The 27,512-nt window shown below is 42.5% G+C and overlaps 1 protein-coding gene across 4 annotated transcripts in view; it reads left to right on the top strand.

Moving 5' to 3' along the window:
- DRAP1 (DR1 associated protein 1) overlaps positions 1-27,512 on the top strand; it is a 138,950-nt gene that overhangs the window by 80,351 nt on the left and 31,087 nt on the right. For 2 of the 4 annotated variants that reach the window (XM_030218105.1, XM_030218107.1), the window contains exon 5: positions 4,013-4,106. In XM_030218105.1, the coding sequence (XP_030073965.1) occupies positions 4,013-4,106 (94 nt within the window). The remainder of the gene's footprint in view (positions 1-4,012; positions 4,107-27,512) is intronic. The other 2 variants (XM_030218106.1, XM_030218108.1) reach the window with 1 other exon arrangement.

The raw sequence follows: 27,512 nt of genomic DNA on the forward strand, positions 1-27,512 counted from the left end.
AATGTCTAAGCTCGTGGGGGGGGGGGGGGGGAGATAGATGGACCAATAGGGGCAGAACTTGAGACCAGGTATCAGAGATGGTCATAAAGGGCAGTCCTCAATTGGAGAGACAGGTCATATCCTTTCTGACCCAGCAGGACAAAGGTAGTAGAAATGACAGCAGGTAGAATCAGGCGTGGCTAAGAAAGGGAGGAGACCTTTCAGGAGAATAGACTAGTAGTAACAAACTTTATACAAACAAGCAGGAATGACTGCAGTACATGTGAGACTACATTACATACATTGTAAACAATGCATTGCTCATATAACATTGCAGGAAGTGACTGTAGCAGTAAAAATCCTTAGAAGTGAGAATAACATTAAAAGCATTAAACACATGTTAGGGCTACACTATAAAAGCATAAGATTTCCAGGGGCGGAACATAGATTCTTGTTTTTCCCACCTTAAAACACCCCCTCCAATTTCACAAGGGGATTCTCTTTTATACTTCCAGTCCTTTTTGTGTTACACTGCACCTGGCAACACTTTTCTGCTAGTGGGCTACTGACAGGTTTCACTGTCTGTAGTTAATTCTTTCCTAGCTGGGCAACTCTGGTCCTGTCTTCCTTGTTTCCTTCTATGTTGTTTGTATTTTAGTCAAGGATCATGTCTGTAGCTGGATCAGATCATTATTGCATGGATGATTGTTTGATCCTCATTCTTACATGATTTCCAGCTTGTTCACCTGCCTGTTTCAGCCTTTCTTCCTCAAGGGTTAACACTTCCTTTCAGAGATAAAAGCTATGAAAGCCTTCTCAGTTCCATCTTGGGCTTTGACATTTTGGCTGCTGTATCATCATGTTTGTTCTTTGCCCTCATGACTGTTTGGGCCTTTTCTTCTACTCCCACCCTGTTGTAGAATACTTTGCTACATCCCACTTATCTGGACTGGTTTAGTATGGACGATAAGACAAAAAAATGTCTGTCTTGACCTTTTTTTTTTTTTTTTGCTTTAGTCCTACCAGACCAGTCCAGAAACCCTTCCTTATGCTAATTGATTTCTTTTTGTTTACTTTTAGTCCATTCTGTGGCTTCTTGTGGATCTTGACATGATGCATTGTGTATCATGCATCTCCTGACTCAATGGAAGTACTGCATGTCACAGAGTCTCTGTGACTTCTTGTGGATCTTGGCATGATGCTTTGTGTATCATGCATCTCCTGACTCAATGGAAGTACTGCATGTCAGAGTCTGTTCCTACATCGTTGATAGATATATTGGATGAGTATGGCATTTTGCCTCAACTATTCATTATTGATCAACAGTATGAACTTGAGCACCATTGCTTGTCTATTTGTAATTCTGTGGCTGCACAGTCCCTTTTAGGGGTGGAACATATGGAACTACTTTCTTTGTCTCCATTCATTGGTCAATGGATACAACACTCAGTTGTCTGGACTGGTCTGGTAGGATTAAAGGAAAGAAAATTATAAGGTAAGACATAATTTTTCCTTCTGCCCCAAGAGACAATTTAAAGAACCAAGAGTAGATGAGTGGCTCTGCTAGGGGAAAACCTTGGTGCAGAGACCTTGACCTTCAGCTGTTCCCCCAGATAATGCATATACAGATAGTCTTCACTATGTTATGCACAGGTAGCAGGTGATACCCAGAAAAAAAGTGATAGCTGTACCAAAAAAATAAAACAGACACACCATGTAAAGGCATCATAACAGAAAACTTCTTCTGCAGGAGGATTCTTATCAAATGCTTTAACTTGGAATATGTTTGGAGGAAAACAAAAAGGTCAAATGCCTTCCATGATTAGCAGAAATACAAATCATATTCTTAATATAGAAGAAAAAGAAGGGATTCTGATCTTGATCCGTTGTTCACCTGGGCACGAAATCACTGGCTCAGAACAGAGTTGCTGTAGTATGTGGAGAGTTCAAGAAGTTAGGAGAGTGGCTTAGATAGTTAAGCATAGCATTTTCTGATATGTAAGGGAATGGCCTGAACCTTTGTGTTGGAGGAAAAGGGATGATAATTCAGGTTATGTTGTATGGAAGCTGATTGATTTGGGCTGTCAAAGGAAGATTTGTGAAGAAAAGTGTGTGTGTGTGAGGTACTTACAGGCTACCCTTGAACTGCAGCTGAAGATGACTGCTGTGAAGTTATACATAGTGTAGACAAGGGAAGGAGAAATATTTTGAAGGCTCTGAACTCTAATGTTCATTATCTAAGCAACAAAATTCCAGATATACAAGCCCTAATGGTAGAGAGAAGCTTAGATATTGCTGCTATCAGAGTTTTAGTTCAGTGAAAACAGAAGACATTCCATGCTGGGTTAGCCAAGAAACTATTAAGCCCAATATCCTTTCTCCAAAAGTGGCCAATATGGGTCACTAAGAAGTACCTGGCAGATCCATTGTTCAAATCCAGAGATGCAATATGTACTACTTAGATTGTGAGCCCGTTAGGGACAATACATGTATAGAAAATTGTACTTGTTAACTGCTGTATGCCTGTGTGAAGGCCTCAGTGGTATATCAAATGCGCTAAGTAAAAAAAATAAAAATAAGTGGTGACTTTCGTCTAGTCTGCTTGGCTAATAATTGCTTCCTTAGTGTTCTCACCAGACCAGTTCTGAACCTTAGGGTTATGTTGAACAAATGGAGACAGAAACACAGAATTGTGTTATTAATCTTTGATTATTCCTTGGCTGGATCTGGGAGTATTTTTAATCCTTACCAGCTCTGAAGCTCTTGTGCTCTTTCCCATCTTGTGTTCGGAGCACAATTTCAAAGACCCCTGCTTATTGCTATGTTTTGAGTGAATCTTGGATGTAAAAGAAGCAACCTCTTCTTTCGCTAATGGAGATTTCAACTTATCTGTAGATGTTCCTGGTGATCAAATATGTTCCAAAGGTTATGTTAATTAAGGATGCAGAGAGCCCCATCTCCCTTGGCCATGGTGGAATAAGGGAATTGCCATCTCAGGGAACTCCTTCAATGGGAAGGTTTATCTTGGCTGCTATTAGTAAGCTTTCCCTTGAGTTAGCACAGCAAAAGTTTACAGGCTGACATTTTCCACACCCCATTCTCAGGGTCAGCAGTTTCTATAGATTATTATGCTTATGTTTTTGGTTGGCCTGGTAAGTGTTGTCACCAAAACAGTCTGCCTCCCTTATTTTAGGAGGCACTGTTCTGTGTTGTACCACTACTTGTCTTTTTAGAGTGTTAGAAGTTTCTGCCCTGTGACTCAATGTTATAGGTAGGGTCTGTGTGCTTATGCTGTCCTATGTTGGGTGAATTTAGGCCAAGAGATCCCTTGGCCAATATCTCGGACATTATAATGTTTGTGCCTACTACAGAATGGCTGAAGAAGATATTTTGCAGTTTCAATTGGCCATGTCAAATTCAGGACCTAATCCCTATTGAAATATTGTGGCAAGAGTTGAAACAAGCTGTTCATGAAAGGAAAGCCCTTGAATGTCACAGAGTTTAAATAGTTCTGTATTGAAGAGTGAGCCATAGTTCCTCGAGGGTGATTTGAAAGGCTAATCAACAGAGCAAAAATATAGTTGAAGTTATTGCTGCCAAAGGAGGTGCTCCATGTTATTGAATGATGAGTGCATCTACTCTTTCATGCAAGGATATTTATTTTATTTGTAATTATTTCTATTTGATTACATACTTAAAAAAAAATGCTGTAGGCAAGTTATTGTAAATCAAAAGCATGCTTATTACTGAATCTTTCTAAGCAGGGGGCAGATTATTAGTGTTTAGGTTAGGATCTTATCTTGTTTTGAGTATAAATTGTGCCAAAATGTAGATCATTCTAGGGAGATTCAGAAAAGATTTTCTCAGCAGTGTATATCTTACCACCAGTCACACTCTGTGACTAGCAGTTGGTATATTTCCTTGTATTACTCTTATTGTACTAAACATATATATTTAATGGGTTGCACTGATTTCAATTCCACTTTTTCTTTTTCATCCTTAACCATTCCTCCCCACTTCCTTTTTTTTCCAGTAGAGGGAGGAAATCAGGCAGCGGAAAGAAAAACGGAAGCACAGGCATGAAAGGAAAAGACAAAAAGCAGTCAGGAACGGACTCTGAATTGGAGGTGAGCATGAAAATGTCAATGGTCTATCCAGAAAACTACCTCCATCACCTTTTCAGCAGTAAAGAAGTGGAACATAGTACTGCCTCCTGTCTCCCATCCCCAACTAACATTAATTATACCTGGAATCATTTGGGCCTCCATTAGAGGAAAAGAGCAGAAGAGAAATTAGGATCCTAAATATTTTTAGGACGTGGGACGAGCTAAATAAGAACATAAGAGTAGCCATACTGGGTCAGAACAATGGTCCATCTAGCCTAGTATCCTGTTTTTGAAACAGTGGCCAAGCCAGGTCACAAGTACTTAGCAAATCGTGGCAACACTCCATACTACAAATCCCAGGGCAAGCAGTTGCTTCCCATGTCTACCTCAATAGCAAACTATGAACTTTACCTCCAGGAATTTGTCCAAACCTTTTTTTAAACCCAGATATGCTGTTACCACATCCTCTGGCAAAGAGTTCCAGAGCTTAACTATTCGTTGAGTGAAAAAATATTTCCTCCTATTTGTTTTAAAAGTATTTCATGTAACTTCCTCGAGTGTCCCCTAGTCTTTGTACTTTTGGAACGAGCAAAAAATTGATTTACTTCTACTCGTTCTACACCACTCGGGAATTTGTAGGCCTCAGTCATATCTCTCCTCATCTGTCTCTTTTTCCAAGCTGAAGAGCCCTAACCTCTTTAGCCTTTCCTTATACGAGAGGAGTTCCATCTCCTTCATCATTTTGGTCGCTATTCTTTGAACCTTTTCTAATTCCGCTATATCTTTTTTGAGATACGGCGACCAGAACTGAACACAATACTCAAGGTGCGGACGCACCATGGATCAATACAAAGGCATTATAGTATTTTCGGTCTTATTCACCAACCCTTTCCTAATAATTCCTAGCATCCTATTTGCTTTTTTGGCATCTGCCACACACTGAGCAGAAGATTTCAGCGTATTATCTACAACACCCTGGAATTCGTTGCCAGAGAATATGGTAAAGGCGGTTAGCTTAGCGGAGTTTAAAAAAGGTTTGGACGGCTTCCTATAGACCGTTATTGAATTTACTTAGGGAAAATCCAATATTTCTGGGGTAAGCAGTATAAAATGTTTTGTACTTTTTTGGGATCTTGCCAGGTATATTGTGACCTGGATTGGCCACTGTTGGAAACAGGATGCTGGGCTTGATGGACCTTTGGTCTTTCCCAGTATGGCAATACTTATGTACTTAAACTTTTCTTGAGTGCTGACCCCCATGGTGGACCCTAGCATCAGGTAACTGTGATTCGGATTATTCTTTCCAATGTTCATCACCTTGCATTTGTCCACATTAAATTTAATCTGCCATTTGGACGCCCAATCTTCCTGCAATATTTCACAGTCCGCATGTGTTTTAACAACTTTGAATAATTTTGTATCATCTGCAGATTTGATCACCTTGCTTATCATTCCGATTTCCATATTATTTATAAATATGTTAAATAGTACTGGTCCCAGTATAGATCCCTGTGGCACTTCATTCGCCTCCATTGAGAGAAATTACCATTTAACCCTACCCTCTGTTTTCTGTCCAGTAGCCAATTCCTAATCCACACCAGAACCTTGCCTCCTATCCCCATGACTCTTTAATTTTCTCTCTTAAGGAGTCTTTTATGAGGAACTTTATCAAAAGCTTTCTGAAAACCTAGATACACTACATCAACTGGCTCACCTTTAGCCACATGTTTATTCACGCCTTCAAAGAAATGAAGCAAATTAGTGAGGAAAGACTTCCCTCGGCTGAACCCATGCTGACTCTGTCCCATTAAACCATGTTTGTCTACGTGTTCTATAATTTTATTCTTTATAATAGTTTCCACTATTTTGCCCGCACCGACATCAGGCTTACCGGTCTATCATTTCCCAGATCACCCCTAGAACCCTTTTTAAAAATCAACATCACATTTGCTACCCTCCAATCTTCAGGTACTACTGACGATTTTAACGACAGGTTACATATTACTAACAGCAGATCATAAATTTCATGCTTGAGTTCTTTTGAGTACCCTTGGATTTATGCCATCTGGTCCAGGTGATTTTACTACTCTTTAATTTGTCAATTTGGCTGAGTACATCTTCCAGGGTCACCGAGATTTCTTTCAATTCCTCTGCATCATCGCCCTTGAAAACGATTTCTGGTACAGGCAGATCTCTTACATCTTCTTCCGTAAAGACAGAAGCAAAGAATTCATTCAGTTTCTCCTCTATGGCCAGTGTTTGCTGTCATTTGCCATCCTTTTTGTTTAGTAATCCAGCCAAATCTTTCTCCAAATTAATAGAAAAACATTTTTCTCTGTGTGTAGTGAAGCAGAAAGGAGAGGATCCATTTTAAGTAAAGCTGCTAGAGCACTTATTAAAGCCTTCCAGTTTGGAGTGATGCCCTTACGTTAGGACATATGTTTCCCAGGGGATATAGCATACATTATAGGACAGATATGGCGAAAGAAACCTTGCAGTTTGTAGATGCTAGAGGGAGACTTGCCAGGAAGACTTTAATAGGTGGGGAATGCATTTGGGGGGCATGGCTTCAAGGATGTTTTCAAGTCTGTAGATGGGACTAGTAGACTACCTTCATCACTTTTGGCAGTTCATTTGATAAATTTAATTTGTTAATTCTTTTTCCAGTTTTATTGTGTTGTTGGATGACGGAAGCTTGACAGTTTAATAACTAGACTTTCTGGCCCAAATTAGAACTTGATCAAAATAGACGCTTTCCAAGAACCAGCAAGATTGGAAGTCCTCACAGATTGATGACATTGTCTGACACACTATGGTGTGGGAAATGTTTGTTAGCTTAGAACTACTTTCTAGAAAATTTTAGAGACCCATTATGCATGTGCTTCAGTTCCTGTGCTGCAAAAGTCACAGAGATTCCTCTTTCTTTTTTTTCTTCAGAGCTAGTAAGACACCAATCCTGTTATGCTTTTGAGGATTTTTCTTTTCCATCTGTATGCTCTTTCAAATATGTTTTACGTTGTCATGTTGCACATCCATCCCTTTTAATGCTGTTAGGATTTTGGCTGCTTTTGTAAGTTTACTACTGTTTCTATATTTGCGTAAAATGGCTCATTTTTGATGCTTGGTGAGTTGGCCAGACTTTTTATTATTCCACTCAAATAGATATTAACTTGTATTGTTCATTACTTTTGTAAATCATATAGGGGTCCTTTTACCAAGCTGCAGGAAAAGGGCCCTGCACTAGTGTTGGGGGTCATTTTTCCCACGCGCCAGGGCCCTTTTTACTGCAGCAGGTAAAAAGCCCCCAGACACACATAACCATGCAGTGGCGAGCCCTTACCTCCACACATTGAGGTGGCGATAAGGGCTCCTGTGCTAACACGGTGATAATGGAGCAGCATGTGGCGATGCCCGATTACTAACAGGTTATCACCACACAAGCTATTTCCGGCGTTTTTCTTTTCCCCCGGAAATGGCTTGCACTCGGGGCAAGACTACTGCCGGCGGCTGCGTCGGGCCAGCGGTAGTCCCGGAAGAGCGAGCGGTAAGCCCACATTGGGCTTTCCGACGCTCTGTAAAAGGGCCCCATAGTGCTGAATAATTGTATTCAGATAATGTGGGATACAAGTATCAAATAAATAAATATTGAAAAGAAATTATACATAAAGGGTTGAGAATGTGTCTGTCTTGGAGCAAAATAATTCCCCCCAAATTTAATGGAATGGGACCAGTTTTGTTGTGGGAGGAAAGACCAGTAAAAAGACACACAATGGACTAGATTGAAACAGGGCTTTCAGAGAAATGAAGTCTACAAAATAATGGCGCAATTAATTTCTGTGGGGGAAGTAGTTCTATCTTGTGCGGTACAAAAATACTGATATACTGAAACATAGTTTGCTCCTTTTAAACAGGTTCTTCCCTCTTCTCTATTCTCCTGGTGACACGCCACACCACTCCACCTACAAACAATGGCCAATGCAAATATTAGGGGAAAAGAGGGCACCCCTGCCTTGTACCCCAGCCCAGGGGGAAAACACCATTGACCTTAACCTTCCATAAGCCCATTCTCTACATGCTTTCCCCATTTGTTGACATAGTTCCATAGTAAATGATAGATAAAGAACTGTATGGTCCGTTCAGTGTCTCAACAAGTTGGCCAGAGCCACACCCGCTACATCATGCTAGTTACACTCCTTGATTAAACACTAGTATCACAAACAGGGCAGTGGGCAATTTGCCACTATGCAAGCCACATATAGGCAGTTATATATGATGCAGTCTAGGAACACAATACTACAACAACATGCCAATAGTCTAAAGAATGATTTTATCATTATGGCTGCATCATAGTCACATTCATTATCAATACATGATTAAGCCAAAGTATTGCTTACAATTTTACTCACTAATATCAACCTTTAGATGTCTTTCCCTTCTCCATTGAGATACAAAGCATCTGCACTCATAGCATATGATATGAATGTGATATAAAATATGCAGACTTGCCGACGAAGTCTCGGCAGCCATTTTAAAAATCCAGTGGCGCCGCCCACAGCACAGAAAACCAAAACGAAGAAGGAGTAGTGGCAGAGTGCAGGAAAGAGTGGGATGCTCTCCTGCCCCTGCAGCCGCAGAGGCCACTAAACCACCAGGGCGGCCTTCAAGGATCAAGGTAGGTCTTCTTGGGAGGGTTGTAGTATGCGGGACGGGGATGGCGGCATTACTACAGCGGCGTTGGCGGGGGAGGAGGGATTTGGCACAGTATAACTCATTAGAAGGACAAAATATAAGAAAACCAATGAACTACATTAGGGGCTTATAGCCCATTTAGTTATGTTTAAGCAAATGAGAGATCTGCATGAAAGAAAATATTTATTTTTATTATTCTGACTTCTGAAAACCACTTGTCCCTGAAACATGCTCAAAACAGAATAATCCATTTGTACAAAAGAGGTGAGGTGATGATGTGATTCCATGTGCTTCAATGAAAGGAGAGTTTAATTTTACTTTCAATATTTATAACTCCAGGCTTTTCAAGGCAGATTACAACAACAGTTAAGATGAACCCATCAGTAAACAGGGTATCCTCACTGAAATTTGGCCATATATTACTGTATCGTATAGAACAGGGTAGAAAAAGGAGCACAAAATACAGCCTTTATTAGTGCTGTTTCCACCAGCTACAATAATTTTTAAGCAGTTTTAGTGATATATTCAATTTTATTTCATGATATTTATATCTACAAATGAGAAGCTTTCAAATAAAGTAAAAAGCTATAGAGTAAAAAAAAAACAAAAAAACTTTTGTTCTTCACTTTTTAAGGCACTGGGCTTAAACAGATAAATTCTTCTCCTACGGTGCTAGGCAAACTGCACCACAAGAGCAAAAGCATCCTACCCTCCTACGGTTATTACTATGCTGTGGTCATCAGCTAAATAACTGCCCCAGCAGGGTGCAAGGGTCCAGAAAAAGGCAAAGCAAAATAAAAGGTACCTTATTCAGCAGGTGTCCATTTCTTCTCCAGAATCCACCCCATGTTCAGAGTTTGCCTTTGCCAGGGGACCTTTTCCATCTCTTCCTCTGTGGAGGCGCCTGACTTTATGGAGGACTCCAGGTTACTTCCTGGAGCCTTACGGAAGCAGTCAGAGACCCAGGGGCAGAGTGTGTATTGGTTGTGTTCCCAGGGAAACTCCCTACAACATTCTCCAGCCCCGGATCCTGCAATTCCAGACTATATCATTATTATGACATTTATATCCTGCATTATCCCGAAAGTAGGTTCAGTGTGGCTTACATATTGCACTTAAAGAAACAGAATAATTATAATATAGAAAAAATACTATTCTACAGTGATAGAGAAATATGGACAATTTGTAGGAATTGATATAATAAGTGAACCGATAAATTTGTAACTACTGAGTTGCAATAAAATAAGAAACTAGACTTTTCTATGAGGACAAGCAGGCCATTAATTCTCACAATTGGGTAGCGTGGCACCGTGTTGCCTGGTCTGGCGTTTATAACAAGCTTTACAAAGCTTTTTGGAGTTTGAGTTCCTTCCCGCCCGCCATTAGGGAGAGGTTACCGCAGTTGTTTTTCTATCGCGGTGAGGAGAAGTTTTCTTCTGTAGTTTCTCGTCACTCCTAGTTTGGAAGAGCTTCTTTTTTGCTGTATTTTTGGCTTCTTTTTTGCAATTTTTCGCTGTGCCTTGTTCAGGTCTTTGTCCCCTTCTTGTCCCATCTATATTTAGTTCTTTTTACTGGTTTTTATTTTCCATGGTTTAGGCATAGTCTCCAGTTGGGTCTTTCCTGTGGTTTTTTTTTTTTTTTTGTGGTGCCTTGTCCCTTTTTTCAGGCATCGTGCCTTTTGATTTGGCTTCGGAGGTTTTTCTTTCCATGTCCACTAAAGCTCCCAGTGGCTTTAAACGCTGTTCCCGGTGCAATCAGATGATCTCTGGAAAAGACACCCATTCTTGGTGATTTCAGTGCTTAGGGCCCAACCATAGCACTGCCAACTGTGTCTTCAGATGAAGAAGAGGACAGGTGTCCAGAGAGGCTCATCGCAAGAAGATTTTTGGAGTTGGGTTCGAGTACGCGATATTGGCGTTGACATCGAAAACTGCATCGGGAACATTGGTCCATATGGCTGCTTCAAGACCCATTGACACTGGGAGCAGTAGTACGTCAGGTGGGTTGTTAACCTGTCTGTACATCGTGTACATCGGCTGCTGGATAGAGCCCCCAGGACCGGCCAGTGTTGGACCCGACTTGAGGCAACGTGAGGATTTGACTTTGTCCTCATCGGCACCAAGGAGTTTTGACGCCAAGCTGCGGGTGAAAGCCAAGAAGCATCGGCATCGGTTGTCCTCGACGCATGGTGCTGGAAGCTCCAGGGCATCAAGGGATTCAGCACCCGAGAAGCGTCGGTGCCGGGACGATCACGCCCCCTCTATTCAGGAGGTACCAATGTGTCTGTCTTCAAGCAGCCAAGGCCCAACACCTGTCTTGGCCCCATCGGTTCTGCAGCCTGTCTTGGAGCTGGCACTCCAGTCTTTCTTGGTGCCAGCCCTCAATGAGCGTATCTGCACCTTGCTCCCTGAGCTGCTGGATGGCCTTTGCAACGGTGTGCATCGATATCAGGGGTGCTTGTGCCCTGCTTAGCCCTCAGCCTACAGTGCAGCCACCGGCGCCATGTGCGGCCCTGGAGTCGACTGCCACCCAAACCGGTACCCGATTGATGTCAGTGGAGAAAGCTTCGCCAGAGTCGAGGCAGGAGCCGACTCCTCAACGCCCCTCATGGGGGACATGGCTCCTCAAAGTTGAGGCAGGCTTGGTCTCAGCCCTCCCTTGAGGCATTTCCTTCTGACACCAATGAATGCTCATAGGAGTCAGAGGAGGGATCTAAGGTATTTTTCAGAGGATAAGAACATAAAGAGTAGCCATATTGTGTCAGACCAATGGTCCATCTAGCCCAGTATCCTGTTTTTCAAACAGTGGCCAAGCCAGGTCACAAGTACCTAGCAGAAACCCAAATGGTGGCAACACTTCATACTACAAATTCCAGGGCAAGCATTTGCTTCCCATGTCTGACTCAATAGCAGACTATGTACTTTACCTCCAGGAACTTGTCCAAACCTTTTTTAAACCCAGAAATGCTGTTACCGCATCCTTTGGCAAAGAGTTCCAGAGCTTAACTATTTGTTGAGTGAAAAAATATTTCCTCATTTGTTTTAAAAGTATTTCCATGTAACCAGTGGTGTGCTGGTAATTTTTTAACCACAGGCTCTCTCCCCAGTCCACCTGTGCGCCCCCTCCTGTCCACTTCTGCGCCCTCTGTCTACCTCTGCACGCCCCCCCCCCCCCCCCCAAATTGCAGAGCTGGCTATTCCCAGGGAGAGAGTTAGGTGGTAAAATTTTAACAGGCTCTCTCCGGGCATAGCCAGCCCTGCAATTTGGGGGGGGGGGGGCACAACACCTCCCCCCCCCCTTACCCGTGCAGGCACGCTACACATACGCTTATTTATTCAATATCACAATTCTTCATGTACAGCCACAAAACAACCTTTTAGGGTGGATAGTGTTCACAATGAGCTCCTTCTATTACCAACCAGACAGAGATGAGTTTTCTGTTTTCGCACCGTATAAGTTATCACAAGAAAAAAATATAAGAAAACCAATATGGGCTGCATTAGGGGCTTATGGCCCATTTATGTTTAAACAAAAGAAATCTGCATGAAACAAAATATTTATTTTTACTAATAAAACCACTTGCCCCTGAAACATGTTCAAAACAGAATAATCAATTTGTGTATCTAAAAGATAAACTTCTACAAAACAGATTAAGATCTGATTCCATGTGCCCCAATGAAAGGAGAGTTTAATTCTACTTCCATTTAATTTCAATATATATTCCATCATCTTTATAACACCAGGCTTCCCAAGGTAGATTACAACAACAGTTAAGATGAACCCATCAGGAAACAGGATATCCTCACTGAAATTTGGCCATTTGTATTGTATACAGTGTATTTAATTATTATTATTATTTATTTATTTATTTTTTTGTGTAGAAAAATGTGCACAAAATACAGAGTTTAAAATTGCTGTTTCTTCCAGCTATGATAATTTTTTAAAGATGTTTTAGTGATATTCAGTTGTTATTTCATGATATTTATATCTTATGGGAAGCTTTCAAATAAATTAAAAAGTTGTCCAATAAGTAAAAAAAACCCAAAAACTAGACCTCTACCTTTTAAGGCAGTACTCCTATCCAATTGAAACAGCTTTAGACTTGTTACAGATGGACAAACAATAAAGAACGAGAATGTGGATGCAGCAGCTCATAGGTTTGCTTGCTTTGGATTGAGTGTACTAGAGATGACGGCTGCGCGGGGGAGTGGAAACAGAGATTAACCAAATTGGCTTCCTTGCTTACCGTGGAGTAGATAGGCGTCTCATCACTTCAAACCTCCTTGGTCCTGACGGTGTCCTTTGCCTGCCGCGTCCTGCCTACGCGGAAACAGCAAGTTGAATCAGAGTAGGCGGGACGTGGCAGCAGAAGGACCCCAATGCCGGCATCCTGTCTTAACCACTGCCTGCTGCAGGTACAATAACGGTTTGGTTCTGAGGATGGCAGTGTGGGCTGCGATGGTGGCGATAATGGTTGAGGGAGGGAGCGGGGGAGGGGAGAGAGGTTGAGGGAGGGAGCGGATGTTGAAAATGTTCAGCGCATGGGGCGGGAAGGGCAACGATCAGCCCAGCAGCCAGCAGGGCTCTCCTCTGTCTTCTCTGGCAGCTGAATTCTCAGGAGGACAGTGGCGGGGCAGCCAAGCTGAGGTTGGAGTTGGAGTGTTGGACCGTGCAGTACAGCTCCATGACCAGCTGGGCTGTGATCAGGAGCGCTGCTTGAGGTAAGCGAGCCAGCCCACGAGCACAGGAATAAATTGCCTGCAGTGCAGCATGAGGAGGCAGGGTTGCCACACACCACGCATGCACCAATATCAGGTGACAGCTGGTGTGTTTGGGCATGCGTGCCTCCAGCCTCCCGCTGCAAATAGTAGGGGAAATAAACCCTTCACGTCCCGGCTGAGAGCACAACAACCGGCTCGCAAAATTGTTCAAAAATTAACAACCGGCTCTACAGAGCTGGTGCGAGCCACCTCCAGCACACCACTGCATGTAACGTCCTCGAGTATCCCCTAGTCTTTGTACTTTTGGAACGAGTAAAAATTAGATTTACTTCTACACCACTCAGGATTTTGTAGACCTCAATCATATCTCTCCTCATCTCTTTTCCAAAGCTGAAGAGCCCTAACCTCTTTAGCCTTTCCTCATATGAGAGGAGTTCCATCCCCTTCATCATTTTGGTTGCTGTTCTTTGAACATTTTCTAATTCTGCTATATCTTTTTTGAGATATGGCAGCCAGAACTGAATGCAATACTCAAAGTGCAGATGTGCCATGGAGCGATACAAAGGCATTATAGTGTTTTCAGTCTTATTCACCATCCCTTTCCTAATAATTCCTAGCATCCTATTTGCTTTTTTGGCCATCGCCACACACTGAGCAGAAGATTTCAGCGTATTATCTACTACGACACCAAGATCTTTTTCTTGAGTGCTGACCCCCCCCCCAAGGTGGACTCTAGCATCAGGTAACTGATTTGGATTATTCTTTCCAGTGTGCTTCACCTAGTGGAGGAGTAGCCTAGTGGTTAGCGCAGTGGACTTTGATCCTGGAGAACTGAGTTCGATTCCCACTGCAGCTCCTTGTGACTCTGGGCAAGTCACTTAACCCTCCATTGCCCCTGGCACAATATAAGTACTTGAATATATGTAAACCGCTTTGAATGTAGTTGCAAAAAGAACCTCAGAAAGGCGGTATATCAAGTCCCATTTCCCTTTCCCTTCCCTTTCCCTTTCATTTGTCCATATTAAATTTAATCTGCCATTTGGACGCCCAGTCTTCCAATTTCCTAAGGTCTTCCTGCAATATTTCACAGGCTGCATGTTTTTTAACAACCTTGAATAGTTTTGTATCATCTGCAGATTTGATCACCTCACTCATTCCGATTTCCATATCATTTATAAATATGTTAAATAGTACCGGTCCCAGTACAGATCTGTGCAGCACTCCACTCGCCTCCATTGAGAGAAAGGACCATTTAACCCTACCCTCTGTTTTCTGTCCAGTAACCAATGCCTAACCCACACCAGAACCTTGCCTCCTATCCCATGACTCTTTAATTTTCTCAGGAGTCTCTCATGAGGAGCTTTATCAAAAGCTTTCTGAAAATCTAGGTATATTACATCAACCGGCTCACCTTTATCCACATGTTTATTTACACCTCCAAAGAAATGAAGCAAATTAGTGAGGCAAGACTTCCCTTGGCTGAACCCATGCTGACTCTCCCAATAAACCATGTTTGTCTACGTGTTCTATAATTTTATTCTTTATTCCACTATTTTGCCTGGCACCGCCGTCAGGCTTACCGGTCTATAATTTCCCGGATCACCCCTAGAACCCTTTTTAGAAATCGGCAACACATTGGCCACCCTCCAATCTTCAGGAAATACAGACAATTTTAACGATAGTCTTCATATAACTAACAGCAGATCAGCAATTTCATGCTTGAGTTCTTTTGAGTATCCTTAGATTTATGCCATCCGTTCCAATTTGGCTTAGTTCATCTTCCAGGTTCACCGAGATATATTTCAGTTCTTCTGCATTATCACCCTTGAAAACCAATTCCGGTACAGGCAGATCTCTTACATCTTCTTCTGTAAAACACACTTAAATAACTTTCACAAGTTTATTTCAAAATTGCTCAATAAAATATGAATAGTGGACAACATTTTAATTATAATTTTTCACAGAAAACACCAAAAAATCTTTTTTTTCCCAAATTTCACGCAAAGACATGAAAACACACAAAAATGCATAGAAATCTATAGCAAACTAGCTGCAGCTACATTTTTATTCTAACTTTCTTTTCTATTATATTAGTCTTCCAAACAATTCTGACATGTTATTTTTTCAGAAGAGTGTTCTTTGCAAACAGTTTCCTTACAAGTGGAACAATATCGCTCAGTTTTCCTCTCTATGTTTCTTGGACACATGAAACAACGCTTTCGTTTTCTTTCTCCTGGCTCTGGAGTAATCTGAAACTGTACGCCACACCGTTTCATTGCTTCTTTAGTTTTCTTTGGCAAGCATTTCAAGTCGCTTCGCTCTATCATGTGAGGTATTACAAGTTCATGACAAAGGTCCTTCAAGAATAAGCGTCTCCTGTCCTTCCTCTGTGCATGAAATTCAGGATGAGTTTCTGTATAAATAATGAATGAATTTAGGGCTGCTACATCAAGCATATTTGAAAATAGTACTACAGGCCATCGTTTTGTTTGCCTCTTACATGAATATTCTCCCACCATCTCATCCATTTTATCTACACCTCCTTTTGTTGCATTGTAATGCAGGATGATTTCTGGTTTCAATTTTTGGTTATTGCTGTCAACACTGCAATCGTGATGCATGGTACTGAGTAAAATTACAGATTTCTCCTTCTTTGCCTTGTAAGATACCAAAGTCGCTTTGTTATTGAATCCAAAGACACTCTCATAAAGTGCTCGCTGACGATTGTGTTTGAGTGCTGCTGGAATTTCTCGTCTGTTTTGCTTTATAGTACCAACAAGTGTAATAGCTTTTGCAAGCAGAAAATTGCCTAGTTCAACATTGGTGAAATAATTGTCCATGGTGATGTTTCTACCTGAATTGAATATTGGAACAGCAAGAGTTTTGACTATTTCAGACCCCAGATCCTTCTGTACTGGTGCACCAACCTCTTTGCCACAGTAGATTACGCCATTTATGCCATAATAATTTGCAGAATCACACATCCAGAAGATTTTTATACCGTACTTGGCTGGCTTGCTGGGCATGTATTGTATGAATTTGCAGCGTCCTCTGAACGGTACAAGTTGCTCATCTACAGTAACATTAGTACTAGGATTGTAAAGTTTTGTGCAATTTTTGATAAATATGTACCAGATATAACTGATAGGGGCTAATTTGTCTGTTTCAAACCTCGCTGCACGAGTTCGCTTATCATCAAAGCGAATGATCCTTCTAATTTCCTCATATCTGCCCACTGACATTGTCGCCTTATAGTGTGGATCAGAAAGTGGGTCCAGAAATAATTCTCGTATTGGGACATCATACGATTTTTGACTCCCTGCCAGCAGGAAAAGTCCAATATATGCATAAAGTTCCTCTTTTGAGATATTTTTCCAGGACTTATTTTTTGCTGAAGCGATACGTCTTCCTTCTAGGTTTGAACATAATAGGACCTCTTCTGCAATATTGTCAGAAAAATAAGTACAGAATACATCTTTAGGGGTAAAGTAACTGGGACTTCCCACAGCTCCTTGAGCCTGTCTCACAATATTGTGTATTGGAGTACGTCCGACTAATGTAGGATTACTGTCCCAAAAAACATTCGTTTTGGATGTTCTACTTATCACTTCTTGAGGATCCACTAGATTCACTTCTTCATCATCAGAAGAATCACTGGATGAGGATGTTTGATTAGCTGGTGGCAGATATTCTTCATCAGACAAAGATAGTTCACTTTCATCATCGCTTTGAAACATAATCGCTTCAATCTCTTGGTCAGTCAGACACTTGGAGGAAGACTGTGCCATTGCTGACTAGATGTTAGAAAATGAAACAGATTTCCTCTCAACAGCTTATCTTATCACAGGTCCTTCAGCAATTAGCTCACAGTGTATACTGTCCTCAGTGTTCAGAGGACCTGAGGTGATGTCATGGCCTTATCACTCCCTCCAAAAATCACATGACATCCTCACATGTTATTATCCACACCCTGGCCCCTCCACCAGCATTACTGAGTACAAATAAAGTAACTTGAGACACAAACACTTCTGAGAACATGATAAAAACAGCGGGGGCCTAAAAGGCCCCCAATTCGTACAGATGTAGTTTTCACCAAACAAGCATTGTTACACCATAATGCCTATGAAAAAAAATTATATGAACAACTGGATATTATCAACAATGACATACTTGAGTAATACCTTGAGTTTCAAAATTCTAACTAAAGTAATTTTGCAGATAATAGCAAAAATGTAAGCATGGGGGCCTAAAAGGCCCCCAATATGCGTTCTAGGGATATAAGTGTACCAGCTCTTTACGAGCGTGTACCTGCGGGACTCTCTGTGCAAGCTGTTGGACTTGAGGGACTCTCTCCCACCGGAGCAGGCCGAGTTGGTGCAGCAGAAGGCATGTCATAAGTTATTGGCCAGAGTCGCCTACAAAACCTTTGATGTGGCATCCAGGATCTCTGCTCAAAGTATAGCAATATGCAGACTCTCATGGCTGCGTTTTTCTGACTTGGAACAGTCAGTTCAGCAGAGGTTGGCGGATGTCCCATGCCGGGGGGGGGGGGGGGGGATAACCTTTTTGGAGAGAAAGTTGAGGAGGTCGCTGACCAGATCAAAGACACACTGATACCATCTTTTCTCTCTCTCTCCGGGTGCCTTCTGCATCAGCCTCCTCAGCTAGGAGGTCTTTTGGCAAGTTGAGGAGGGGTGTCTACTACTCACAGAGACTACTACTACTACTATTTAGCATTTTTATAGCGCTACAAGGAGTACGCAGCGCTGCACAAAAGCGCTGCACAAACATAGAAGAAAGACAGTCCCTGCTCAAAGAGCTTACAATCTAATAGACAAAAATAAAGTCATCAAATCAGTTATTGTGTACAGGAAGGAGGAGAGGAGGGTAGGTGGAGGTGAATGGTTACAAGTGGTTACGAGTCAAAAGCAATGTTAAAGAGGTGGGCTTTCAGTCTAGATTTAAAGGTGGCCAAGGATGGGGCAAGAAGTAGGGGCTCAGGAAGTTTATTCCAGGTGTAAGGTGCAGTGAGACAGAAGGCGCGAAGTCTGGAGTTGGCAGTAGTGGAGAAGGGAACAGATGATAAGGATTTATCCATGGAGCGGAGTGCACGGGAAGGGGTGTAGGGAAAGACGAGTGTGGAGAGATACTGGGGAGCAGCAGAGTGAGTACATTTATAGGTTAGTAGAAGAAGTTTAAACAGGATGCGAAAATGGATAGGGAGCCAGTGAAGCGACTTGAGGAGAGGGGTAGTATGAGTAAAGCGACCCTGGCGGAAGACGAGACGGGCAGCAGAGTTTTGAACCGATTGGAGAGGGGAGAGTGACTAAGTGGGAGGCCAGCAAGAAGCAGATTGCAGTAGTCCAAACGAGAGGTGACAAGGGTGTGGATGAGGGTTTTGGTACAGTGCTCGGAAAGAAAGGGGCGGATTTTACGGATGTTGTAAAGAAAGAAACGACAGATCTTGGCGATCTGCTGGATATGATCAGAGAAGGAGAGAGAAGATTCAAAGATGACCCCAAGGTTTCGAGCTGAGGAGACAGGGAGAATGAGAGAGCCATCAACAGAAATAGAAAACGGGGGGGAGTGGGGAGGTGTGTTTGGGGGGAAAATTGAGAAGCTCGGTTTTGGTCATGTTTAATTTCAGGTGGCGTTGAGACATCCAGACAGCAATGTCAGACAAGCACGCTGAAGCTTTGGTTTGGATGCAAGGTGAGATATCAGGGTATGCCACCTCCTCTCACCAGCCTGTTCAGGCTCAGCCCAATGCGCTCATTCTCATCAACAGCATGCGCCTAAGGCCCCTACTGCTCCCCAGTCAAAGCAAGGGACGAGATTTTGACTGGCTCCAGGAGAGCATAGCCACTGTGAAAGTGTCTCTCCCGGATGACTTGCTGGTCAGGGGGATGCTGAAGTTTTTCTACGAAAGATATCCCCTTGTAACCTCCAACCAGTGGGTTCTTCAAATAGTCCACCTTGGATACACCCTCAGTTGGCTTCAAAAACCTCCTTATTGCCCACCAAGAGCTCGTTACTTCATCTGTCAGCACAAGCAGGTACTTGCAGAAGAACTCTCCGCCCTTCAAAAGGCCCATGCGGTCAAACCTGTTCCACCAGGGGCAGAAGTGCAGGGATTCTATTCCAGGTACTTCCTCGTGCAAAAGAAGATGGGGGGATTCATCCCACCGTAGACGTAAGGGCCCTGAACAAATTTCTGTTCAAAAAATGTTCAGGATCGTCTCCCCATTGACCTTCCAGACGGGCAGCGGTCTGAGTAAGGTCGCCACTTTTGTATAAAAGGATGCCGCCACGTTTGTAGAGAAGGCCAGACGAATTTCATATTTAATATAAACAGTTTACTCATTTGTTTAGTGTACAAGCTGATTACCATCAATAGGGGTAGTCAGGAAGCATTTCTATACTCAAAGCATATCTACACACACAAGCAATTTACAGCAAGCTTAAGGCAAATCAAAATGCTATACACAGACAAAGAAAAATTCAAAATGCTTCCTACCTCTTTGTTCCCCTCTAGTTTTATACCGGGCCTCTGACTAATTCTCTCATACAACATTCCTGTGCAAGTCTCTGAATACCACAAACTGTTAATCATGTGCAGAACATCTGCTTTCTATTACCCCCCTACCTTTTAGCCCACAGACTTTCTGGAGCCTGCCTTTGGCTAATGTGTTGCCACATTCATTTCATGCCTCAGGAGGGTTAGTGTTAAAACAGCTTGTTGTAATCATGGAGCCTTCCACTCCGCATTTTTCATACTTTTATTCAACAAATCTTTCATACTTTTGTTCAACACCATGATTCAGGGAAATGATTGGCTATTCTCTCTGGACTTGAAGAATGCATGTACTCACATCTTGATACTTCCATCCCATCGGAAGTATCTTTGATTTAGGCTGGGAACACATCACTTTCAGCATCGCATGTTGCCTTTTGGCCTCTCATCAGCTCCCAGGGTATTTACCAAATGTTTAGCAGTAGTCACAGCGTCGCTACGCAGACTGGGAGTCCATGTGTTCCCTTACCTCGATGATTGGCAGGTGACGAGCACGTTGGAGGATGGTGCACTGGAGTCCTTGCAGAGGACTGTTCGGATGCTAGAGCTACTAGGGTTCGTTATAAACTACCTCAAGTCTCATCTTCATGCTGCTCAAGAATTGGAGTTCATTGGAACCCTCCTCGATACACAGCAGATTCGAGCTTTTCTCCCAGGACCAAGAATGGAGACTCTAGTTCCTCTGGCTTCTTAGGTTTGAGCCTCACAGCAGGTCACAGCTCGGCAGATGTTTAGGTGGTTGGGCCACATGGCTTCCACAGTTTGTGACACCCATGACATGCTTTCACATGAGATCTACCCAGTGAACACTAGCCTCCCAGTGGTGTCAGGCTATGGGAGATCTAGCATATGTCATCCAAGTGTCTCCAGGGTTTGTTCACTCTCTGCTCTGGTGGACCATTCGATCCAATTTGACTCTGGAACTACCATTCCAAGTTCCTCAACCTCAAAAGGTACTGATGATGGATGGGGGAGCTCATGTAGATGGGCTTCACACTCAAGGAGCCAAGTCCCTCCAGGAAACAGGTCTCCAGGTCAATTTTCTGGATCTCTGGGTGATCTGGAATGCTCTAAAGGCTTTCAGAGATCGACTGTCCAACCAAATTGTGCTCTTTCAAACAGACAATCAGGTTGCAATGTATTACACCAACAATCAGGGGGGCGCACCGGATCACGCCCTCTGTTTCAGGAGGCCGTCCGGATGTGGTGCTGGGCTCACCAATACGGCATGTTCCTTCAGGCCATTTATCTGGTGAGGAAAAACAATAGTCTGGCTGACAGGCTGAGCAGGGTTATGCAACCGCATGAGTAGTTCCTCAACATGGGAGTTGCCCACAAGATCTGAGCATAGGGCACCCCCTCGGTGGATCTGTTTGCCACGCAACTGAATCCCTCAGTTCTGTTCCAGACTTCAAGCTCATGACAGGCTAGCATCGGATGCCTTCTTCCTGCATTAGGGGACATGTCTTCTATATGCGTATTCTCTCATACCTCTTATTGGGAAGACTTTGCTGAAACTCAAGCAAGACCACGGGACCATGATATTGATCGTACCGTACTGGCCATGGTAGATCTGGTTCTCCTTTCTTCTGTCCTCCGAAGAACCGTGGAGATTGGAGTGTTTTCCGACCTTCATCACGCAGAACAAGGGATCTCTTCTACATCCCAACTTTCAGTCTCTGGTCCTCCACACCCTGGATGTTGAGAGCCTAGAATTTACTTCTTTAGGTCTGCCAGAGGGTGTCTTCCGGGTCTTGCTGGCTACCAGGAAAGATTCCACTAAGAGGTGTTATTCTTTCTAATGGAGGATGTTTGCCGTCTGGTGTAAGGGCAAGGCCCTAGATTCTGTTTCCTGCCTTACACAGATCCTGCTTGAATACCTTCTACATCTCTCTGAGTCTCAAAACCAGCCCTGTAAGGGTTCACCTTATTGTAATCAGTGCTTATCAGCCCTTAGAAGGTAAGCCCATCTCTGGACAGCCTCTATTTCACTTCATGAGAGGTTTGCTTTTGTCAAAGCCCCCTTTCAAAACTCCACCTGTGTCATGGGACTTCAGTGTTCTCACCCAGCTGATGAAAGTTCCTTTCGAGCCACTGAATTCCTCTCATCTGAATTACTTGATCTGGAAGGTCATTTTCTTGGTGGCTGTTACTTCAGCTCGTAGGATTAGTGAGCTTCAGGCTCTAGTAGTGGATGCACCTTATACTAAGTTTCATCGTAACAGAGTAGTCCTCCACATGCACCCTAAGTTCCTACCAAAGGTTGTGTTGGAATTCCATGTGAACCAGTCGATTGTCTTGCCAATATTCTTTCCCCAACCTCATTCCCATCCTGGCAAAAGCACTTTGCACACCTTGGATTGCAAGTGAACATTGGCCTACTACGTGGAACGGACAAGGCCCCTCAGACAGTCCGCCTAACTTTTTGTTTCTTTTAATCCCAGCAGGATGGGGGTCACCATTGGGAAACGCACATTCTCTAATTGGCTGGCAGATTGCATTTCTTTCACTTATGCCCAGACTGGACTGACCCTGGAGGGTCTTGTCAAGGCTCACAATGTCAGAGCCATGGCTGCTTCAGTAGCCCACTTGTGGTCAGCCTTCATTGAAGAAATTTGCAAGACTGCGTATGGTCTTCAGTCCACACCTTCACATCTCATTACTGCCTTGAGCAGGATACCCAACTCAGCAGTTGGTTTGGGCAGACAGTGTTGCAGAATCTGTTTGGGCTCTAGCATTCAACTCCACCCCCCTAGGCCCATTTTATTCTGTTCCAGGCTGCACTGTCATTCAGTTTGTATATAGTTCCAGGTTAATCTGAGTTCTTTCTTCGCCGTTGCGAGGCCCAATGGACCAATGTTTGTTGTTTTCTGTGAGCCTGAATGCTAGGAATACCCCAATTGTGAGAATTAATGGCCTGCTTGTCCTTGAAGAAAGCTTGTTATACGCTCTGAACCGGGCAATGCAGTGCCATGTTACCTGATTCTGAGAATATATAAGGCCTACTGTCCTCAGAGAATACCTGCTACAGGTAGGTTAACTTTGCTTTACTGTTTGTTATTAAAGTCTAGTGAGATGGATTTTGAAATGAATTTGAAAAGAAAAGGGAATTCAATAATTTACAGAATTGTAGGTAATCTGAATGAGATTTAATAGATTTAGGAATAGAGTTCCAACATTTGGTTCCAATATAAGTGAAATCAGTAGAAAGAACAGATTTGTACGTTACATTTTTAAATTTGGTGGGCGGAGTAAAAGGGAGTCTTTGGCATCAAGTAAGGCTGTATGTGAAGATATTGTATTGAATGATTCATGTGATCTGGAGACAGCCCATGAAGGATTCTGTAAATGAAGGTGCACAGCTTGAATAGTATTCTGGCCTTGATGGGAAGCCAATGAACTTTCATTAAGGAAGTGGCTCATTCAAAGCATGGAAGATTGAAGGTGAAACGAGCAGCTGTGTTTTGTACTGTTTGGAGTCCTTACTCCCCACATAGATGGTATTACAGTAATCCATCTGGGAGAGGATTAGAGATTCTACTAAAAGTCTTAAGGCTCCTGCAGTAAAGTAGGGTATGATGCATTTTAACTTCCAGAGGGTTGTGAATGATTTGGCGATCACTTTAGAAATGTGGTGTACAAATGTGAGATGCTTATCAATGAAAACACTAGAATCTTCAGAATGGGTTCTAGAGGATGTGAGTTCTGATCAATGGTGAATGAATTAAAGAGAGTGGGATCTTAGGGATTAATGATTATATGTAATTTGGTCTTGTCCCTATTGAATTTTAGTCAGAATTCTGATGCCCAGGACTCCTTAAGGTCTAGGCCTAATTTAATTTGATGCAGGATTTCAGAAACGTGTTCTATGAAAGGGAAGTAGATAGTGACATCATCTGCGTATATGAAGATTTTGAAATCAGCAGATTCCAGTCTACTACTTAAGGGGGACATCATTACATTGAATAAAATGGGAGAGAGGGGGGGAGCCCTAGGGTACTCCATTTTCCTGGATTCCAAGAAGGAAAGAGGGAACCAGCTTAAGGAAACCTTGGAACCACCAGAGAACATTGTTACTTAAGCCAAAATGATCTAATAAATTCAATAGTATGTTATGGTCTAACATGTCAAACATACTAGACATGTCAAATTGCATCCGAATTATCTTTATTCCCAAACTAATTTCTTGTCTGAAATTGGATATTAAAGTACTGAGAACTGTTTCTGTACTGTAGGAAGGACTAAAACCTGATTGGGATTTGTGTAAGAGTGAGAATGATGAAAGATAATCCATGAGTTGGGCAGCAACAATACCTTCCATAGTTTTTGTTTTACATCTTTTGCATAGCCTGCAATGGGACTGAGCATCTCTCCTCCCCCTCCCAAGGCTAAACGGAGTTCTTCCCCTGATCTCTGGGAAGAGAATACAGAAACTTGGGATGTTGTTTTCTAGAGGAGGTATGGCTGCTAGGGAGCAAATTAGACTGTTCCCCAGCATCCCTGTCCAACTTTCTTCTAAGAGTTAACTGAATTTAATTAGTATGAGAAGGGAAAAAGCTTGTATAGTCAGCAGAAAAAAGATAGCAGATCGGGGAAGGTCGGGGGCTGGGAGGGAGGGGTATGGAAGAAGCTTAGAAGTGGTAAAAGTTCCGAGTGTTCAGGGGAGGGCAGGTACTTTGGGTCAGGGTTAGAGTTATTTAGATGTTGACTTTATATGTTATATGTTGTTTTGTGTTATCCAAAACATTAAATGGTATAGGTTTGTGGAGGGTTTTTTTGTGCTTCACTGGAAAAAAATGTCATTAAAAACTGTCGAAACAAAACAAAAAAAAAGATTTAATATCAAGGAGCCCAGCCAATGAGAGAATAGTAAATTTGTGGGTTTTTTTCATGTTAAGGATAGATTTTGGCTTGGTCAACAATTTCTCCAGGAAACTAGAATGAAACCTTAAATCTTTCTAGATTTATACCTCGGACACATCGCCACTCCTTGGGGGACAGTCCAGCTTTGGCCTCTCTGTACCAAAGGCAGTGGCGGATGAAATGACATGCTGAGGTTCCCTGGTTGTCAACCCACTGCTCTAACCACTAGGCCATTTTGTTCCACAGATCCCATGCTTCCTCTGCAACCTGCTATTGCCACCATTCCCAGAAGTAGGTCCTGCAGTTTTCCCTAGACTGCTTCTGGAGACCTAAAATGGGATCGTTGTCAGATGAAAGCCACAAACAAGATTCCAGTGGGGACTGAGTGGACCTGAAAAGAGTGAATGAGACTCAGGGGTGGGTTTGAGAAAAGAAGTGTATGGGGGGGGGACCTATGGTAGGAGCCCACAAATAAATGTTAGCCGAGACCACAGTACCCTGTAATTCTGCCCGCATTGTGGGATAGTGTTATTTAGATTAAACTGTAAACTCCATCCTTTGAATTCTTGTCAGTGACATATAATGGTTTCATGTATTCTCCTTCAGGTCTGTAGAAGGTCACATCTGAAATGGCCAATCAAAAGAGGAAAAAAGTTGTTTTGTCTATAATGCAGAAACTTGACACTTTAAAAAGAATTGACAAGAGTGAATGCATCCAAAAAACTGCAACAGAACTAGGATATAGTAGAATTGGAAAAGGTGCAGCGAAGGGCGACTAAAATGATAGCGGGGATGGGACTATTTCCCTATGAAGAAAGACTAAGGAGGCTAGGGCTTTTCAGCTTGGAGAAGAGACGGCTGAGGGGAGTCATGATAGAGGTATATAAAATAATGAGTGGAGTGGAACAGGTGGATGTGAAGCGTCTGTTCACGCTTTCCAAAAATACTAGGACTAGGGGGCATGCGATGAAACTACAGTGTAGTAAATTTAAAACAAATCGGAGAAAATTTTTCTTCACCCAACGCATAATTAACTACTACTACTACTATTTAGCATTTCTATAGCGCTACAAGGCATACGCAGCGCTGCACAAACATAGAAGAAAGACAGTCCCCGCTTAATGAGCTTATAATCTAGAATTCGTTGCCGGAGAACGTGGTGAAGGCGGTTAGCTTAGCAGAGTTTAAAAAGGGGTTAGACGGTTTCCTAAAGGACAAGTCCATAAACCACTACTAAATGGACTTGGGGAAAAATCCACAATTCCAGGAATAACATGAATAGAATGTTTGTACGTTTGGGAAGCTCGCCAGGTGCCCTTGGCCTGGATTGGCCGCTGTCGTGGACAGGATGCTGGGCTCGATGGACCTTTGGTCTTTTCCCAGTGTGGCATTACTTATGTACTTTTGTACTAGGAGTGGAGAGAGTAACAGTTCTTGACGGGACAAGGCAACGCAGTGAGCTGGAGAAATGAACCTCAAATTGTGCCTCTACATTTTCATTGGACACTAAAAATACTATGAAAAAATGAGAAGGTGAGCGAAGCCTTATTCCTGTAATTCACACAGCAAAGAGATGAGGGCATACCCATATCAGAACCTATATTGCAAAAGAAAGTCCTGTTTTTTTTAAAGGAATTCAATTAAGGTAACCCTGATTTCACTGCTAGTATTGAGTGGCTTGGTCGTTGGAAGAAAAGATATGAAATAAGGCAGCTCTGCATTACTGAGGAAAAGCTGTCAGTGAACTCTGAGGAATTGGTCACATTCAAAGCGAAATTTCAGCGTCTCCTTAAAAAGCAAGGTGTATCATGGACCAGATACACAACTATGATGAAATCCGGTTAAATTTTAAAATGTTGCCATGAAGAACTCTTGCATCACGGCTCAAAGCCTCAGCTCCAGGTTATAAACGGAGTAAAGAAAGAGTGAAGATTCTAACCTATAGCAATGCAACTGGTAGACATAAATTACTAGAAAGTAAAAAAAAATCCTAGAGCCTTTAAAAACATGGTTCCTGCTGCAGTTCGGTGGCTTATAGGAACCAGAGAAATGCCTGTATGGACAAAGACATTTTCCTTAACTATTTTTTAAGGAATTTGGTCCATCAGTAGAAAACTTCTTGAAAATAATAAAGCTGCCTAGGAAAGCAATTAATGCACCATCTCATCCTGACAAAGGTGAATTGAGAAGTGCTGATTTAAGAGTGCTTTTTCTGCCTCCCAATGTCACATCATTGTGTCAGCCAGTGGACCGGGGTGTACTGGAAGCCTTAAAGAAAAAATATCGCCGTAAGTTTCTTGTTTGTGCACTGGATGAAGTGAAAGAAATGATTGAAGATTTAAAGAAATTGTGAACATTATAGATGTTATCTACTGTATCGCTCAGTCATGGAATTAAATCAAACCTCCAACTCTAGAAAAATCATGGAGAAAGTTAATTCCTAAGAATGCATTTAGTGCACTATTAATATGATTTATTTGTTAAAAATTTTACCTATGATTAAATTTTTTAATCATGATCACAAATTTTAACTCCTGTCTGTTGCCCAGCATTGCTTTCTCTCCCCTGCCTATCCTGTTT

The sequence above is a fragment of the Microcaecilia unicolor genome, chromosome 11 (genome assembly GCF_901765095.1).
Source record: "Microcaecilia unicolor chromosome 11, aMicUni1.1, whole genome shotgun sequence".
NCBI classification, from domain to species: Eukaryota; Metazoa; Chordata; class Amphibia; order Gymnophiona; family Siphonopidae; genus Microcaecilia; species Microcaecilia unicolor.